Raw genomic sequence first — 19755 nt, 5'->3', positions numbered from 1 at the left:
ACTCTAGGAGTGAAAGACAGCATCAGGAGTTATTTAATAAGCAGCAAGAGGTTACGACCAGGAGGTTTAGTACCCTGCAGTCGCCAGGCCGTCAGTTTAGGGATTCAATCAATCGATTAAGCTCAGGGATTGGAAGATCCTTGGAAAGTGGGACCCATGTGAGATTCACATTGAGTGGGGATTGTATACCAAAGGCAGGCACTACTACCTCTGGGGTGTTGTGAACACTCAACCTGAAGCTAGTGAGGATTCACTGGATTATTATTTTCTAGAAGCATTTACTGATAATTTGTGGGACTATAAACAGCACCCACCTAAGAGAGACTCTAAAGAGATACAAATGTTTGCATGTTATTAAAAGTTACAGTGTTCTATAAATAAACCTTTCAACCATACCCCTGTGTGTGATTGTGGATCAGAGAAGTTCTCAGATAGATATAATCTTTGTACAGGGAGTTGTTGCAGTGGTTAAACCTAATTACTACAGTTTGCATTTTAAATAAATAATGAAGGTGTTTAATAATAAACTTTTTATTTGTATAATATATTTTCTCTTTTATGTTTATTGCATTCATTTCTCATTATGCAGTGTAAAGATTAAAGTCACATAAAAATTAACTGTATTATTGGGGAGACTAAAGTAAACTAAGCAACTCTGAAATTATGCATCATTATTGTTTTTTTTTGCTTGTAAAAATATGTGAAGTTACAGAAGTGCTGTCTGAACAGGAAGGCTTTTGGTTTCAGTAACCAAACACCAGATTTAATGTGTGGTCTAGCCATTCTGCCATTCAAAACACTTACTGTAACTAGTAATAAGAGGTCAAGTACTTTTAATGACCACATCAAATCAAGTATAAATAATTAAAGAATACCACTTCCTACACCACACACAAAGATAGATTTTATGTTTTTTTCTATTGATGTTAGTTTGGCAACACAGGAGTGTTTTTTATGTGGATGCCAAGGGAATATTTCCCTTATTTCAAGTTTTCCATATTTTCTTGACATAAAGTTCAGAGAGATGTTGCAAATCCAATCCGGTTGTTGCGCCGATCAAATTCAGTGTAATACTGTCCTATGAACGAGGCACCTAGGATCCAGAGTGGCCCCACTGGTGGAGGGATGTCAAGAGCAATGAAAGCAACTGAGCATATTTCTTCCCCGAACTGGGACTGCTGTAAAGAAGAAAGATAAGTAAGATTAGAGATGCAGATAACGTTAGATATACTGTAGGTAGTGTTTGTTTCGTGCACAAACAATGTTGTTCTATGTTTTCTATATGGTAGACCACTAGGACCTTGGCTACTGTGATAGCTCATTCATCTTGGGTTGGAAACGCTTGAGCATACCTTGTGAATGACCAGAATGTTGCCTATACCATCTTTATCAGGTTCAACTGATAAAAAGCCAATACACACAAGGCCCATGGGCCCTTGACTTTCCATGTGACCCATAGGGGCATTCCTGGTTGGTAAAGTCTTCCTCTGTATACATGGTAAACAGGACCGACAGTAATCTTCCACATCTTGTTTCATGCAGGGCCAGTAGAAGCCTCTAATTAGTCCTAAAGTCTTTTCATAGCCCAAATGCCCATGTTCATCATGTAATAAAATAAGAACACTTAGGGGCAGATTCACTAAGGGTCGAATTTCGAAGTACAAAAAACTTCGAAATTCGACCATCAACGTTTTTTCCACAAATTCGGCAATCCTGCGGTCGAATAAAAATTGTATGATCGATTTTAGCGATCGATCGAAGAATTTTTATTCGATGTGTAAAGACTTAGAAAAATGTAGTAGAAGGTCCCCATAGGCTAACATAGCACTTCGGCAGGTTTAATTTGGTGAAGTATTGAAGTCAAAGTTTTTTTAAAGAGACAGTACTTCGATTATCAAATGGTCGAATATTCAAACGTTTTTTGCTTTGATTCGAAGTCGAAGTAAATTCGAAGTCGTAGTATCCTATTCGATGGTTGAAGTATTCAAAAAATATTCTAACTTTTTTAACTTCGAAAATTCACTCGAACCTTAGTAAATCTGCCCCTTATTCTGGGTTTTTGTGGAAGCAGTAACTTGCATTTATCATCTCTTTGGTCCATTATTAAATCTTCTGTTTTATGGGTTGGCAGTATGGTATTCTGGATAGAGGTAATATTGCACTACAGTAATGGAATTCCACCCACATCGATGCCCATTCTCTCAGCCATGCTACCAGTTTGACATTCATAGGACACTGCTGAACACACAATCTTTACTCTTTGATTATAAAATACTGAAAACAACTTCTTTATCCTTGGTCTCCAGCCTGGAACATTACAGATACTTCACTAAATTATTCTTTAACAAGAATCCAAGATCCATAAAGAAATGAATCTAAGCATTGGAAAATAGGAATCCACCTATTGCTCTGGAAGGAAACCACCACTACTACATATACCACAATGTCTAAGCCCATAGGCAGTCATGCCATAACCAGAACCCTACATAAAGGCCAACACCGACACCTTGGTCCAAACAAAATATTATCCATGGGGCAAGTTTCTGTAAAGCACACTGTCCTGAAGGTAACCCGTATGATTGTGAACACCAACTAGCAATGCAGGTCTATGACAGTCTGAAAGAAACTCTAATTCATACCATAAATACATGCTTCATGAGCAACATCATTAGGGACCACCGTATGGGGTTTACCTTGACGTGGTATGGTGGCTTATCAACTTTATGATCATAACTTTGTAATTAAAAACCCCTGTTTTGTAAACACATGCACTTGCATTTATACTGAATCGAATGAAGGGAATGTGCACTGAAAAGTAACACTTCCATTATACTTAAATGTACTTTAACTCAGCCTTTTGAGTGCTCCCACAACCCCCCGTTTTGTATATTGTATTGTAGCCTGAAGCTGTGGCTGAGCTTCATATGTGGTTTGTAATAGCACTCCACCCTTTAAACTAATGGTGGTCCTATGCTTTTAAAAATGGGCGTTGGTTTGGGCAATCTCTCCCACTTAAAAGCCGCATACTGGTGGGGAAGGATCTAGCCCTCAGACTGAAACCAAGGTTCAACGAGACACTGATTACAAGTAATGCTACTATGCAGAGAAGTAAAATACTTTTTATACTATGACCAGAGGTAAATAAGTTAGGGACCACCATATGGGGTTTACCTTGATGTGGTATGGTGGCTTATCAACTTTATGATCATAACTTTGTAACTAAAAATCCCTGTTTTATAAACACATGCACTTGCATTTATACTGAATTGCTTATGAGACAGGGGAACAGGGAATGTGCATTAAAAAAGTGGCACTTCCATAGTATATACTCGGTATAAGCTGACCCGAGTATAAGCCGAGGTGCCTAATTTTACCTAAGAAAACTGGAAACATTTATTGAATCGAGTATAAGCCTAGGGTGAGAAATGTATTTTATGACATGTTCAGCAGAACCCTCCGTGCTCTGCGTTCAAGTTTGTGAGCTAGCGTTGTCATGTCAGCTTTGAGCACGGAGGGTTAATAGGGGAAGGGCTGAGGAGGGAGGACTGAGGGCTAAGTAAGGAGGACCAATCCACGAGGGGGGAGATTACAACAAGTATGGGCAGCACAGAGGAGTCACTGCAGCCTCTTTGGATCAGTGAGTAAGCAGCAACTTTAACATACTGTTATACTTTTTAGAAGACTATTAGACTGCTTGCTGATTTGCATTGTAAAACAAAACCGTACAATACAGTGTAAAACATTATGGGATTATTATTGTCAACGAAGATGATGGGCAACACCAAAGACACTCATCTGATCTTCACTAAACGTCTTTTCCTTAAGTGGCAGTTCTTCCCTAGCAGAGCGCACGCAGGAGCGTGTGTTCTGCTGAACATGTCCTAAAATGCTTTCTGTACATTTGCGTCGATCAGCTAACTGGAGTATAAGCCGAGGTAGACTTTTTCAGCACATTTGGGTGCTGAAAAACTCGGCTTATACACGAGTATATACGTTACTTAAAAATACTTTAACTTAGCCTTTTGAGTGCTCCCTCAACTCGCCTTTTTGTATATTGCATTGTCAACAATAAGGGTTACAACCACAGAAATAACCTATTATTATTAGAATAAGAAAACAGACTGCACACATTAACCTGGATGAAAACAGGTTTCTGTCCCCAGTTTCTAAATGGATCCACCACCTCAGTTACAGCAGAAAATTTTTTTTTCACAGTCTGCTATGTATGGCACTCAATATAATATGTAGAATGTAATTAACTAACTGAACACCAGTCATTCAACTGTAAGTTGCACTGATGGTGCAGGCTTTCTGTTTGGCCAGTTGGGTATTTGAAGTACAGTAGAATTGTTTTAATAAAGCAGCACACATGCACCAAAAGTATCAACGTTTCATTAGGATCCAGAACCACTGAAACTCTTTAGCATATATGTAGGGGCCCCTACGGGTTAATCTGCACTGCATCTTTAAGGCCCCCACTCTTTTTCTTGGAGTGATCTGCCAGGAGAGGTGTGACAGCTTCCTGCTACACTGCACTATAGTGTGTGCAAGGAGTGGCCTCTTCCGCCTGTGGATGCTGATCCAGCTGGGTGTGCTCAAAGGGGCTGAGTACAGAAGGCCCAGAAGAAGGCATGTATCCAAGTCGGGGACCAGGAAATCCCGTGAATGAGGAATAGTTACACCAGGGCAGACTTGTCATAGTCTCTCTAGGGGAGAAAGGCAGAGAGGTTACAGAGAAAGAGCAGCTGAAGCTCCAACGAGGATTTGCAGTAAGGGAGTAGCTTCCCAGAGGCGCTGTGTGATTGCCTCCAGTCAGGGACCTCAGTGAAGAGGGACTGTAGGTTAGAAGCTGCTTTCCTGACAACTTCCAGGAGGGAATGTGTGTGAATTCTGCAAATGCCTAATGTAGATCTTTCCGCTGTGAGAAATGCTTAAAGCCTGCAGCTCTGTGTGAGTATTGTGCTATTGCCTCAGCTCCTGCATGAGTACTAAACCTGTGGTCACTTACCTTATGCATAGTTAATAAACCGTTTCCTGTTTCCTGGCGCCCATCTTTTGTATGTTTTGTGTGCACAGTAGCCTGGGGGAACGTAGTTGCACTACACCATAGAGGGAACACTTCCACATGGCGAAGGCCCTGACCCTGTTGTGTAAGTCGCATGTAGCAATGCTCTACCCTGCTAGTGGGTATTTGACAAAATACTGCCAAATAGGTGCTACATATAAATTCATTCTGGTTGCTGCATTATGCAAGTCTGTTACTCCGGCCTGAGCACACTCTGCTAAAGAATAAAGCACACAGTCTCTCTGGCTGAAATTCCTTGCTAAACAATATCCCCATATGCACAATGGCTGAACAGAGTATATAATTCTATGGCAGCATTTACCTAGCCTCTAAGCTAGATGGACTCTGGATGAGTAAAATTAGTAAATATTAGTTTTAAACTAACAATCCTGTAAAATAACTAACAGGACAGAATTGTAACACAGAAATCTGAAGAGCATCTGATGCTTCTGAGCTTTACTCTAAGCTTCTAAGGGGGGGAGTGGGAGGGGAAACTAGATATTCATTACTTGCACCTTAACACTGACCTTCAGAGTAATTACCTCATTACTTATGGCTGGTTTCTGCATTGACCAGCATTGCACTTGCACTAGTCACATAATATACAGACAAGCATTGCATTTGTACTACTCACAGTATATACAGACAAGCATTCCATATGCACTGCTCACACCAAAGCCAAACTGACCCATCCATTCTAGGAATAAATAGACTCTGGAAATCAGGATGGCACTCAAAACTTCTAACTGCTAACCAAATAGAGCCATGAGGGGCTTTTTTTTTTAAATTTAACTTTACCTTAACCTTGTAAAAGACTTGTGAGAGAAGCTCTGACACCTCCACTCCTCCATTTAAAGAAAAATGACAAGGAGGCCATAAGGGTCAGGGTGCTAACTAAACATACCAACTTCCAGAGATCTTGGCTAGTCACAATCCACCAGGGGAACCCTGGGATTCTGGCATGAGTGAGTCCCCATCACCCCAATTGGTTGAGCCAGCTCCCTTTCCATAAAAATCATAAAGGGTGCCATACATACCACAGTTTTTTTCAGACAAGCCTGGTAAGGCACATGGATGGGGGGACAGAGCACTTGCCACCTGACAAGCTATGAGCAGGCCAGGAGGGCACATAGATCAAGGACAAACAAGTGATATCAGCCACAGTACCATTGTGCGAACCTGATCAAGATGATGGAACCCCAAGGACTCCCTACAAATGAGGCAATTTGCTTAGGGGGGAAAAAGAGCTAAAGGACAAAAAAAACCCAGCCACTAGGACACTTTCCAGCAAGCTCTAATGCGTTCCCAAGGCTAAAAAGAAAAACTTGCTTTCCATGGGATCAAAAAAGTAAACTGGAGCAGAAAGACAAAAAGCCACCAGATTGGGGATGGGGTTGAGCTTTAAAGCTTTGGGGAGGGTCCAGGGAAAGAATGATATCCTAAAAGCAGTTAAAGATATGCGTATGCAAGGTTGAACACAGCAAAAGGAACAAGTGCCACCTGTCTTACATCAATATTGGCCAATGCATCATACATTGGTGGGTTAAAATTCTAAAATGACTCCATAGTACACAAATAGAGGCATACAGTGTTCCAAAGCAGGAGTTTAAACAAGAAATAATTTAGCACTGGAGCTAATCCACATTTAGCACTTCTACATTTTAGGAATTTAGGAATACTCCTATATTAGGCACCAATTGCTCCTACTCAACTTCTGATGGGGAAAGTATTGAGAAGTACAGGACTGAAAAAGCTCAGAGACTTACACAAAAAGTTTCAGAGAAACCATGGTGCTAAGGATTTGCCAATCTTTCAGAGGAGAGATATTCAGATTTCCCAACCATGGCAACCTGCAGTCACTATGAAACCGAAAACAGAACTTAGGTCAAGGCCATATTTTAGGTTGGACTCAATTCTGAGGGAAACAATGTCATGTGAGACATGACACAACCATTCCAGTAGCTGAAAATTAGCTACTGGAGTAAATCCAGTGGAATCTCCAGTAGCACTGACTGTACTAAATAACCTTTTAGTTAATGAGCCAAACCAAGCAGCTCACCAACCAAAATGGAGCACATATGCACATGCTTTAAAAGGATTGTAACAAAGACTGGTAAATTTCCGGACTATATTCTGAGTTAGATATCCCTAGCAATGTATTTTACAATACTCATTTTATAATAAAAACTTAGCATGCATGCTTAAGGCAAACTTTTTTTTTAAAAAATGGGGGATGTGATATATTGTGCTATCACCATAAAGGATCAGTTCAGTGTGAAAATAAAAACTGGGTAAATAGCATTCAGGTCAGCAGCAGGAAGAAGCGCAGGGTGCGGATCTGGGCCGGTCGGGACTTTTCTCCAGACAGCAACTGTGAATAAGTTGTGTATTGTTTTCCTGATTCTGGTCCCCAGTTTGTGTGGGATGCTAGCTATCTCTGTGGAGCAGTGTAGTTGGGGTTCTAGAGAATCAGCATACCCACTAAAAAATGTTCTTAGCACTGAGATATACATGCAAGTTCTTGTCTTAATCCAAGTTATGGAGGTAGACATTAGTGTGGGTGTACCTGTGTTGACCTAGTAGATTCAGGAATATGAATCTGCCTTGTACATTGGATTTGGTGTCCTTGACAATAAAGTAACATAGTAACATAGTAAGTTAGGATGAAAAAAGACACACGTCCATCAAGTTCAATCTTTTAACTTTTTTTTTTTTAAAAGGTAAGTTTTATTTCCTTTTGAACACAAACAATCATACATACATTACAAACAGTTAAGCAGACTGACACAAGTAAGGTACACAATATAGGTATAAAACAGAAGTTGACGCTGTGCATACCAGGGTAAGCATTGCTACTAGAAAGAGATGGAGAATCGATATATCACAATGGCTAAGGTATGTATCAGGCAGGACAGGGCTAGTGAGACCTCCAGCGCTACTGCCAAGAAGGGTCGAGACACAACTCAATCAGGGGGATTCGGGTCAATGTCAGCCCACGGGCCCCATATGTTGTCAAATTTCGTCAGGGCGCCCCTGGACTCGTAGGTAAGTTTATAAAGAGGTACTACACTGTTAACCAGGTGCACCCAAGCTCTAAGAGAGGGTGATAGGTTGCCCATCCAGTGCATTGCTATAGTTTTCTTTGCATAAAAGAGGAGGATGCGGAAGGCAATTCTGGGATATTTGGCTGGGACCAGTTCCTCTAAGACCCCCAGCAGACAAACAGTTGGAGAAATGACCCTTGGGAAATCTAGGTTGTCCGCTAAGTAGTTTACCACTCTCGTCCAGAAGTCTAAAATATGTTGGCATTCCCATATTAGATGGAAGAAGTCCGCACCCGGCTGCTGACACCTAGGACAGTTGTCGAGAGGGACTCGGCCCATTTGTTTAAGGCGTATAGGGGTTACATATACATGGTGTATAATTTTATACTGTATCAGCTTATCTTTTAGAGAAATGAGACCAGTGTACACATTGTCTATCGCCTCCTCCCAGTCATCCTGAGTAAGACCTATAATTTTAGTAGTCCACCAGTCCTGGGTAGTCAGGAAGGGTTTAGGACCAGATAAGAGAAGCCGGTGGTATAATCGGGACACCTATTTGGAGGGGCTAGGGTCACGGAGAATTTCTTCTATGACCAGGGAGGACTGGTGGGGGGTAAGGGAATGAAATTGGGAGTGAAAGGCATGTCGTAGCTGAAGGTATTGGAATAGTAAAATTTGGGTAGGGTGGGTCTTGCGTTGGAGAGCAAGGTATGTGGGGAACGTCTGTGGATCAAGGAGGTCTTTCAGGCATTTAATGCCTTGGTTTGGCCAGAAGACGAACTCTGGTAGGGTTCTGAAGTGAGGTAGGTAGGAGTTTCCCCACAAAGGCAAGTGAGGGGACATTAGTGGGGGTTCACAACCCAAGACCTTGAGGGCTACCATCCAGGATTTGTGAGGGGTGGTTAACGTAGTTGGTAGAGAGTTGTAGTCCTTAAGGGATCGGTATGGGAAATTACGAAGACCCTCCCACGAGGCTACGAGGAGGGCCTGTAACTGTGAGTTGGGGTTATACGGGTCTGGGTTAAGGCACCAGTGGAGGTAATAGATTTGCGAGGCCAGGTAATACAGATAGAAGTTAGGGAGGGCCAGTCCACCCTCCTCACACGGGGCACATAACTTGGTCAAAGCAATTCTGGGTGCTTTATTGTTCCAGAGGAAGGGGACCATGATCTGGTTAATGCGCTTGAAGTAAAGTTTAGGGAGATATATAGGTGCGTTGTGGAGCAGATAAAGGATTTTGGGAAGATAAATCATTTTAATAAGGTTGACTCGGCCCCATAACGATAAGGGAAGTTTGGTCCATCGGTTCAGTGAGGTAGTCATGTTGGCTAGGATTGGGTCTAGATTGAGAGAGACATATTTTGCAACATCAGCATGGATGGTCACACCTAGGTATTTGAACTGACTGGCCCACTCTAGAGGGGTCTCAGCTGACAAAGATTGGGGTTGATTAGGGTCTATGGGGAATAAGACCGACTTGTCCCAATTCACCCGTAGGCCAGAGAACGAGCCAAACCGATTGACCAGGTCCAGAAGGGCAGCGAGGGAGTCATTAGGGTCAGCCAGATATATAAGAAGGTCATCAGCAAATAGAGATACCTTTTCCTGCACAGTGCCATACGTTAAGCCTCTTATTCGGGGGGAGTGCCTGATCAATATTGCCAGGGGTTCAATCGCCAGGGCAAATAGAACCGGGGAGAGGGGGCAGCCCTGTCTCGTTCCCCTTGTCAACGAGAAGGGGGGCGATATAAGGCCGTTAACTCGAACACGCGCCGTGGGACTCCGATAGAGGAGCTTAATCCAGGTCAAGCACCGGGGGCCGAATCCAAAACGGGTCAGAACCTCCCACAAGAAGTCCCACTCCACCGAATCAAAAGCCTTAGCAGAGTCCAAAGAGGCTACAACTCTGGTGCCCGTCTCTGCGTGAGTGATTTGCAGGTTAGTAAAGAGTCTGCGAAGGTTAATATTGGTGGAGCGCCCAGGCATAAAGCCAGATTGATCTGGGTGGACAAGGTCTGGGACCACTTGTTGGAGGCGAGAGGAGAGTATTTTGGCTAAGATTTTAGCATCCGTGTTAAGCAGAGAGATAGGGCGGTATGAAGAGCATCTACAGATGAAGCCACTTGGATTTGTGAGTTAAATGCGTCATGACTCAGAGTTAATTGAAGAAACTGTGTTATCTAAAGTTATCTTAACTCATTTAATGCATTTAACCTTTTCATTAGCATACCAAAGCACCATTGTTCACAATGGTGAATGCTTTAATTAGATGGGATGTTGTGTCACAGTTTTCTGTGTTAAATGAGATAAATGGGATATCTGTGTTTAGTTATTCTGTGTCAAACAGACAAACCAAAGTGGCTGCATCTGTAGTAGGGTCTTTTCCCGGTTTAGGGATAACTACTATGAGGGCTTCAGTAAATGAAGGGGGCAGTGAGTTATTGTCAAAAGCACTTTGAAGTGTGTCATGGTATTTTGGGACAATTTGTTCCGAGAGGGCTTTGTACCAGTCCGGAGGGAGGCCATCCGGTCCTGGTGTTTTATTAGGAGGCAGTGAGGCAATAGCATCCGTAACCTCCTGGGGTGTGATAGGCGCATCTAAGAAAGCTTGGTCATTAGGGGAGAGAGTAGGCATAGGGACGGAATCCAAAAACTGCTGGAGTTGGGCTTTGGAATAAAGTGCTGATGTGGTGTACAGTGTTTGGTAAAATGTAGCAAATTCTTGCGTTATAAGCCTAGGTTCCGTAAGCACTGAGCCATTGTCTAGTACGATGCGCGAAACTGCGGATGGTGCAGTTTGCTGTTTGGCCAAGAACGCCAAAAGTTTGCTGTTTTTATCACTCTGGTCGAAAATTCTTTGGTTTTGGTAGAGCAAGGCTTTCCTGGTTAGAGAAATAGAGGCCTTGGAGAGGGTGTGTTGAGCTTTTAAGAGATCAGTGTAGTTGGCCGGGGTAGGATCCTGAGTGTGTATTGCAAGAGCATTTTGAAGTTCATTTTCCGCAACTGTAACCTGCTCTACACTATCATTTCTGGCTTGCGAGATTGCCCCCATAAGAGCACCTCGTATGACTGCTTTTGAAGCATCCCACAAGGTCAGCGGGGGGGCAGAACCAGCATTATGGGTCCAGTACTCCCCATAAGCCTTCGCATTTGCGGTAGCCACAGTTGTATTTTTGAGCCAAAGAGGGCTTAGACGCCATAGTTTATCCGTGGCTGCAGGATTCCACCGTAATGTGAGTTGTAGCGGGGAGTGGTCAGAGAGGGATTGGGGTAAATACTGGACCTGGTCAACAAGAGGCAGGAGCTCTACTGAGGCAAGGGCGAGATCAATTCTCGAAAAGGTCTTATGGGTTGGAGAGTGGCAAGAGAAGATTCGTTGAGATGGATGCTTCCACCTCCAAGGGTCAGTCAGTTGCAAGGCCTCTGCCCATGTGGTGAGTTTGGTGAGGGTGCGAGGGTCAGGGCCTAGTTTGTCCAATGAGGGATTCAAACAACAGTTAAAGTCCCCCAAAATACAGAGTGGACTGGGGGGGAATTCAGTTAGCTTGGTCATTATTAAGTCCAGGATCGACACTGCGAATGGCGGCGGCATATATAAGTTAACTAATAGAATGGGTTTATTGGCAATAAGGCCATGGAGTATTAGAAATCTGCCGTAGTGGTCTAGGTGGAGCTTCAAGAGCTCAAATGGCAGACTCTTTCTGATTAGTATAGAGACCCCCCTCGAGTGCGATGAGAAGGTGGAGTGGAAATGCCATCCCACCCACGGCTTTTTCAATGCCAGAATCTTTTGCCCAGTGAGGTGCGTCTCCTGAAGGAGAAGGATAGAGGGGGGGTATTTTTTCAGATAATTGAACATTAGGCTCCGCTTAAATTTGGAATTGAGTCCCCGCACATTCCACGAAAGGATCGATACGTTAGCCATAATACACAGGGAAAGGTATATGCCAGGCCAAACGAAGTGTCCATCCCTTAACATAGAGCAATGAGAAAGTTATAGAGAGTACATTATGCATACAAATTACATCAGTCAGCATAGCTTGAGCAGTCTGCAAAACACATTGAAACATAAACCCAAAAATAGTACATCCCCAACCCACCCTACTCACCCCCCAAACTTGAGCGAGTCTAATACCCATAACACTTACAAACCAAAATAGAGGCTCAGTCCCTAGATAACTGCTAAAAAACAGTCCCTCCTACGGGATCTAGGGTGGCAACAAGTCCAACGATTGCCTATCGCTGAGGCCCGCAATGTTGTACTGTTCAGTTACCCTGTGACAAAAGGTAAGAGCCACCCCCAGCAGGGGAAGAAAAAAAAAAAAAAAAAAAAAAAGGGGGGGGGGGAAACAGAAGGAACTAATAAAGACAGGGGAAAGAAGTTCCCATCTTATAGGTGGGTTCCTTGGTAGTAAAGACAGGGCCGGGCACCAGTGCAAAACAAGAAGGCCATGTCACAGTGGTCGTAGAGGTTAGGAGCAAGGTCCCGTCTCGTGAGATGGTGAGCTCAGGATGGGCAAAGGAAAGGCGGTGCGTTCAATTCCATCCTTGGTGAATGTGCCATAGGGCCTCAGGATGCAGCAAAGGGCCCAAGTGCAAGGACTGGGTTGGAGTAATCCGGTCACAATGGTGAATCCAGCAAAAAAAAAAAAAAAAAGGGGGGGGGGAGGGAAAGCTGGGTTGCGGAGGTGTTGTCGATGTGCTCCACTGTAGTTGTCCTAAACTGGTGGTACAGTCGAAAAGGCATCACCCTGGATTGAAGTGGGTTAACGTTGGTGGTGTTGGAGAGGTTTCTTGCAGCCTATGGCAGCATACAGGGCTTGGCCAAGTCAGGCATTCCGGTTCGGGGACCGGCGAGGGCCCCTCTGATTAAGCCAGTCGTCAACCTCTCTAGGCGAGGCGAAGAAAAGTGCACGGTCGCCATCCTGAATGCGCAGCTGCGCAGGATACTGCATACTGTATTTTATTTGTGCGTCTCGAAGGCGCCTTTTTATCCCTGTAAATTCGGCCCGCTGTTTCTGAATATTGGGAGAGAAGTCCGGGTATAATGACACAGTAGCCCCCTGATACTGAATCGGGCCCTTTTCTCTGGCAGCTGTGAGGGCTGCATCCCTGTCCCGGTAGTTGAGGAGTTTTAGGAGAAAGGGACGCGGGGGGGCTCCAGGTGGAGGAGGCCTCGCCGGGACCCTGTGGGCTCTTTCCACAATAAAAACCTTGGAGAAAGTAGTGGAACCTAAAGTTTCTTGGAGCCAGGTTTCTATGAAGAGTGTAGGGTTAGCGCCCTCCACTCTCTCAGGTAGGCCCACTATCCTGACATTGCTGCGCCTCGATCTATTTTCAAGATCATCTGATTTTTCTAGGGCCGCTTTTAGTTGCAGCTTCATGGCCTGTACCTCGGTATGGAGAGGGGGAATGGCATCATCTATAGCTGAGACTCTGTCTTCCAGGGCCTTTGTGCGGTCTCTCACCTTTTGGAGGTCTTGGCGCAGCAAAGAGATATCAACGCGAAGTTCCTCAAACTGCGCAGTGCTGGAAGCTCTGTTCTCCATAATGGCCGCTAGCACTTCTCCTAGAGTGGGTTCAGGAGGCTCTGGCGGCAGGTCAGGCGCAGGGCCTGCAGGGGAAGATGGCTGACTAGCCTGGTTGGGGGATGGTGGCTGAGCGTGGTCGCGATCGAAGCGTTCCAGGCGAGACGCCGTCTCAGGTTTCGGCTTGGGATTGTTCCTCCGCATAGTCGAGCGGGAGATAGGAGTAGGTGCGACCTCCTTTGCGGACCGGTTAGTCGGGTAAATAGCCGGGTATAAGCATGCGGTGCACGGAGCTCAAGGCAAACGCGTCTGCTCACAGCGCCATCTTGGACACGCCCCCCATCTTTTAACTTTTTTAACCTGCCTAACTACCAGTTGATCCAGAGGAAGGCAAAGCCTCTCCAATTTGCCTCAGAGGGGGAAAAAATTCCTTCCTGACTCCAAAATGGCAATCGGACTAGGCCCTGGATCAACTTGTACTATGAGCTATCTTCCATAACCCTGTATTCCCTCACTTGCTAAGAAACCAGCCAACCCCTTCTTTAACCTACCAGCCAGTACAACTGATTCAGGGAGAGAATTCCACATCTTCACATCTCTTACTGTAAAAAACCCTTTCTGAATATTTTTCTTCTAATCAGAATGGATGACCTCATGTCAGCTGGAAAGACTTACTGGTAAATAAAGCATTAGAGAGATTATTATATGATCCCCTTATATATTTACACATAGTTATCATATCCCCCCTTAAGAGCCTCTTCTCCAGCGTGAACATCCCCAGTTTGGCCAGTCTTTCCTCATAGCTAAGATTTCCCATACCTTTTACCAGCTTAATTGCCCTTCTCTGTACCCTTTCTAATACAATAATGTCCTGTTTGAGTGATGGAGACCAAAACTGTAGGGCATATTCTAGATGGGGCCTTACCAGTGCTCAATAAAGTGGAAGAATGACCGCTTCCTGATGTGAATCAATGCCCCTTTTAATACAGCTCAAGACCATATTTGCCCTCGATGCTGCTGACTGGCATTGCTTGCTACAGCCAAGTTTATCATCTACAAGGACTCCAAGGTCCTTTTCCATTATGGATTTGCTAGTGCAGTCCCATTAAGGGTATACGTGACTTGGATATTTTTACATCCCAGGTGCATGACTTTACATTTATCAACAGTGAATCTCATTTGCCACTTAGCTGCCCAGATTGCCAGTTTGTCAAGATCCTGTTGCAAGGATGCCACATCCTGAATGGAATTTATTGGGCTGGATAGTTTTGTGTCATCTGCAAACACTGATACACTGAACAAGTTAAATAAAAGTGAACCCAATACCAAGCCCTGAGGGACCCCACTAAGAACCTTACTCCAAGTAGAGAATGTACCATTAAACAACCACCCTCTGTACCCGATCCTGTAGCCAGTTTCCTATCCTCCCCCCTGGCCTACCTGTCCCACTGGCAAATGCCCCTAACTTGTTACTTACCCTTCTGCGCAGGTCCAGTCTACGGAGTTCACCGACGCCATATTCTTCCAAGCGATCTTCTTCCTGGTTTGACCGGCGCATGCGCAGTAGGAGCATTTCGCCGGTATGATCTACTGCGCATGTGCCAAAAGTCACGAAGACTTTGTGACTTTTGGCGCATGCGCCGTAGATCCTATACTCCTACTGCGCATGTGCCAAAACGCCGGTCAAAGCAGGAAGAAGATCACGTGAAAAAAGATGGTGCCTGTGAATTCCGTGGACAGGACCTGCGCAGAAGGGTAAGTAACAAGTTAGGGGCATTTGCCCAGCGGGACAGGTAGGCCAATGTTTATATTCATTAAATGCAGCTTCTGTCCCAGCAGACTTAGTAGTAGTTTTTAATTGCCTTTCTCTTCTTTCATATTAACTTTTTTACTTCTATATTCAGCCACATAGGGTGATTCTTAGAGCTTCTACATTTATGTATAATGATTTAATATCAATTTAAATGACAACCATTTCTGTTTTGTGTTTTTAGCTGAGAATGTAATACCCTAATAAATGCTCTGAAGGGCAGCCCTCAAGGCACTAAAATTAGATTTTCTAAAATTCTGGTTTTAAAAATTAGTGGTGAGCACAACTTTTCCTTGTTTGTTATAGTTAGAGCCTGAAAGAGCCCGTCCTGCTACCAACTGCCCTCAGCATCATAGTGGCCCTGATGATGCAATCGTGCACCAGGTAATGCCCGGAGAGGCCCAGGGCTTGACGTAGGCTACATGGTGTGCTCTGGCTATATGGCACAGGGTAAATGTCACTTAAGGCTTCTAATATATCTGCCCCCTATAGAATTTTCTTTGGGCCCCTCTGTGTGCAGAAGTCGACACTGTGCAATGGTAGATTGTGCTAGGTCCTTAGCCTTGTCCTTAGCTTGGCATAGCAGTTCATCAAAGAGTTCCAAGAGTAGTTGTTTAGCCTCACAGAGCTGAATATCTTGGGGGATTCCTCTTTTGCAAATGTTGATCCTTCAGCTTCTTTTTTTCAGCATCCTCTAGGCCTTTGTGGAGGAGATGTAATTGGCTAGAGTGTGTAGAGAGGATTGTTTCTTGCTTGGATTCATTAGCTTCTAGGTCCGTTTGCTGCTTCTCAATGTTATCTTGCTGGGTTGTGGTAGCAGCTAGAGCTGCTTTAATTATCTTGGTTACTGCTCATTAGGCTTCTTTGATGTCTGTCAGGAGTTGTGCCAGGTCTTGCTTTGTCAGCAGAGAAGACAGTAGTTTGGGGATGTGGCAAGCTTCTTCTTCTTCTCTTGCTGGGTTAGGTGTGGAACATTGCTATCCGTGCACTATATCCATTGACTTATTAAAGATATATTCTATTTCCTTTGTATTTTTAGAAGAAGTGGATCTCGGGCTCACTGGAGTGAGATTTTCCTATTTTGGAGCATTTATAGCTGATAGGATGAGAGCTCAGCCTACAGAATGAATTTCCTGGGTTTGCAATGGGGAGCTTATTAAAATGTATCTGTCTATTGTTTTAATTTAAAAAAAATCCATATTTTCCTAATTTTTGCTATTTTTAATCACTTGAAGCTTTTGATTTTTCAACAAACAGACAAAACTCTCCCTAAGTTTGGCTGCAGTTGAGCAGCCCCATGCTCTTCTGTGGTTTAAATCTTATCTTTGTGATGGTTCCTTTTAAAGTTGCTTAACAACTCTGCTTCCACCTCTGTCAGGAACTTCCTGGAGGAAACTAGGCTAAGGTCAGAGGCAGGCAGAGTTCTATCATAGTTGGGGACAGGCCGAGGTCAGGGGCAGGTGGAGTTCAGTCATGGATACAGGTAGAGTCTTAATCCAGAAGTATATTATAGGAAACACTGAATTGAAGCAGGGATTCAAAAAACAAGGCTGGAGCAGGAACAAAGGTCAAAGATCACCAGACAAAACTTAATGATTCAGCAGTATGATGAATGAAGGGATTGACTTAAATAGGCCTTTAATGAAGAGATCTGGCCGTAATGTTATTGGCGGAGGAGACATTGAGCGTTGCAGAGGAAAACTAAACTTGTGAGAACTTTATTGAGGAAGTCTCTGAGCCTCCAGTGGCTCAACAGGAAACAGCACATATCAGCCACTGCACAGAACAGGGGTTGAAACCTCATGAGCCCTTACAACCTTGTTCCCTTTTTCTATTTGAGTTCCTTAAGGTTCTGTCTTAGGCTCTCAGCAATATGATGCAAGAAGGGACTGTCTGAAGAAGGACAATGATGGTTACAAAGGAAACCTATGCTTGTGAGAACTTTCATGAGAAGTACACCAAAGGCATCCAGTGGCTCAACAGGTCAAAAGCACACATGAGCCAAAATACAGAACATGGTTTGAAGCCTTATGAGTCTTGACAGCCTAATTTCCTTTTTCTATTGGAGTTCCTCAAGGTTCTTTCTTAGGCCCTCTGCTATTTTCACTCTATGCTACTATTCTAAGAAAACTTATCCAGTCCTTCCCCTGGACTTCAGTACCACTTTATGCTGATGACACCCACATCTACTTGTCTATTCCTAAACTCTTCCTTCTGTCTTTTCTCAAGTTAGAGATGGTCTTTCTGCTATCTCTAGATGTCACAGCACCACCCGAAATACCAGAATTTCTCTAAAACAAAATTGATTGTATTAATTCAAATATCTTACCTTGTACCTCAGGTTTCAGTTACAGTCAAAAGCATAACCTCAAACAAAACACAGGTACAATGCCTAGGAATTATCTTAGACTCCCAGCTTTTATACTGCACAGCCAAACTCTTGCCAAATTTTGTTGCTTTCATCAGAACAACATTGCTGAATACAACCTTAACTCAGATACTGAACTGTTCTAAACATTGCTGCTAGACTGATTCATCTTTTTAATCACTCTGCTTCAACAGCCCCAATGCACCCCTTCACTGGATTGCAATTTCCTCTAGAATAAAATTTAAAGTACTAGAATATTTATTCCTCTAGAATAAAATTTAAAGTACTTACAAATAACTAACAATGAAGTTCCCTCCCTAAATGTCACCTATGGATTAGCACCCTATAATTCATTTTAAAGGGCTTGTGCACTGTAGTCCTACCCGCAATCGTAGCGCATCGACGGGTAGCAAGTGGTTCAGCGCTCCCACCTCATCCATGGATTCTGCAGCAACCGGAGTCTAAAATCGCCGGCTTCTTCTGCAGCAGCTGGGACTGCCAGCCCCAGGCACACTCAGATGGGCACATCGACGGGGAACAAGTGGATATTCTTCAGCAGATCGGTGCACCTGTCGCTTACTATTACTACCATTCTGCAGACAGCACTTGCCGCTGGAGAGGCAGAGGCTGCCCTCCTCCTCTTCTTCTTCCTCGTCGGAGGAGCAAAGGCTGGAGTCAAAGTCCGACTGCTGGGAATAGGGGAAGCGCTGCAGAGCGGACCACTGCCTCCTCTTCACATACTGTCACTAGAATAGCCAGGGAGGAGAAGTTGAACGCCGCTGCATGGATGGTCGCCCTTTCGCCGTTTTAGAAGAGGACAGGAAGTGGAGTTTTGGTAAGTTATCTCTTAATAAAGGCTTTGCAATTTAAAAGTTTTATTTGCCTTGGTGTTTATTTTTCGTTCTATACTAACGAATTTTGGGGAAAAAAAATTTAGTGTTACTGGTCCTTTAAGCTATGCATTTCACTGTGCCTTACATCATATGTTAAAATTTGGCAAATTAAAATTAAAACATAGCTGCTTGATAGCACCAATGCAATAACTTTGTGCAACGAATGAGACTTTGAAATAAATTTTCTGAAACTATTTGGGTTACTTCATTAATATCAGTAAGATAACAGTACAAATAATACGGAAAGCTTATGCTATCATTAAAGATTAGGCCCATTGCTCCAAAACAACCCTCTTACACCTACTCCCACTACACACAACCCCTCTAACCCAGCACCATAGATTCCTTTGCACCATCCTGATTGATCGCTTCTTCTAGGCCATACCTCGCAACATTTGAAAGCTGAAAAGAGGGGTGAAAAGATCTACCGCGTATAGTGTGGTGGAAATTTTTTGGCCATGCCTATTTTGTGGCTACACCCCCTGAACCCCACGTCCAAATTTTTAAATTTGGCAGGTTTTGGAAAGTTTTAACATATTTCTGCAGGTTTTATGTGTTAATACAGTTTTTCTAATGAAGGTGAAATTGCCCTTTAAGCTGCAAGTCTCAGTTCCCCAAGAGATCTGCTTATCTTAAATAGTTACAATTGTATCTATATTCCAGAATCTTTTTCAAAGAGAAACCCAGTACATTTCAGTAAGACGCTGGCACTGTGGGCTGAGCTGTCAAAATTGAGACTGTTTCATGTATAACAGTTGTGAGGTATTTCTAGGCCCATCATTCAAATACCCGCACCCCCTCCCCGCCACTCACAACCCCTAAGCCACATTTTTGGCAGGCTTTTGTAACTTGCCCATAATGCTATTGTCTGCTACTTAACTGCTTACCAAAAACATACAGAGTTGCATAGTTAAATTGGTAGTTACATCAAGTTCAACCCCTAAACATGTACTTACATATTTTTGGAAAATACTTCTAACAGTTATGTACATCTCATACCAATTTTATTGGCTAAATTGTGGCACCTAGGGCACATAGTACTATGAT

General features: G+C 43.6%; 1 protein-coding gene across 1 annotated transcript in view; it reads right to left on the bottom strand.

The window, feature by feature from the left end:
- Positions 1-528: 528 nt before the first annotated feature.
- The window catches only part of ren.S (renin S homeolog), a 116909-nt gene continuing 97682 nt past the window's right edge, over positions 529-19755 (bottom strand). The window contains exon 9 of the mRNA XM_041583838.1: positions 529-1178. Within this exon, the coding sequence (XP_041439772.1) occupies positions 1017-1178 (162 nt within the window). The 3' untranslated portion in view covers positions 529-1016. The remainder of the gene's footprint in view (positions 1179-19755) is intronic.

The sequence above is a fragment of the Xenopus laevis genome, chromosome 2S (assembly GCF_017654675.1).
Source record: "Xenopus laevis strain J_2021 chromosome 2S, Xenopus_laevis_v10.1, whole genome shotgun sequence".
In the NCBI taxonomy this organism is placed as follows: Eukaryota; Metazoa; Chordata; class Amphibia; order Anura; family Pipidae; genus Xenopus; species Xenopus laevis.
This window is presented reverse-complemented; position numbering and strand designations above follow the sequence as displayed.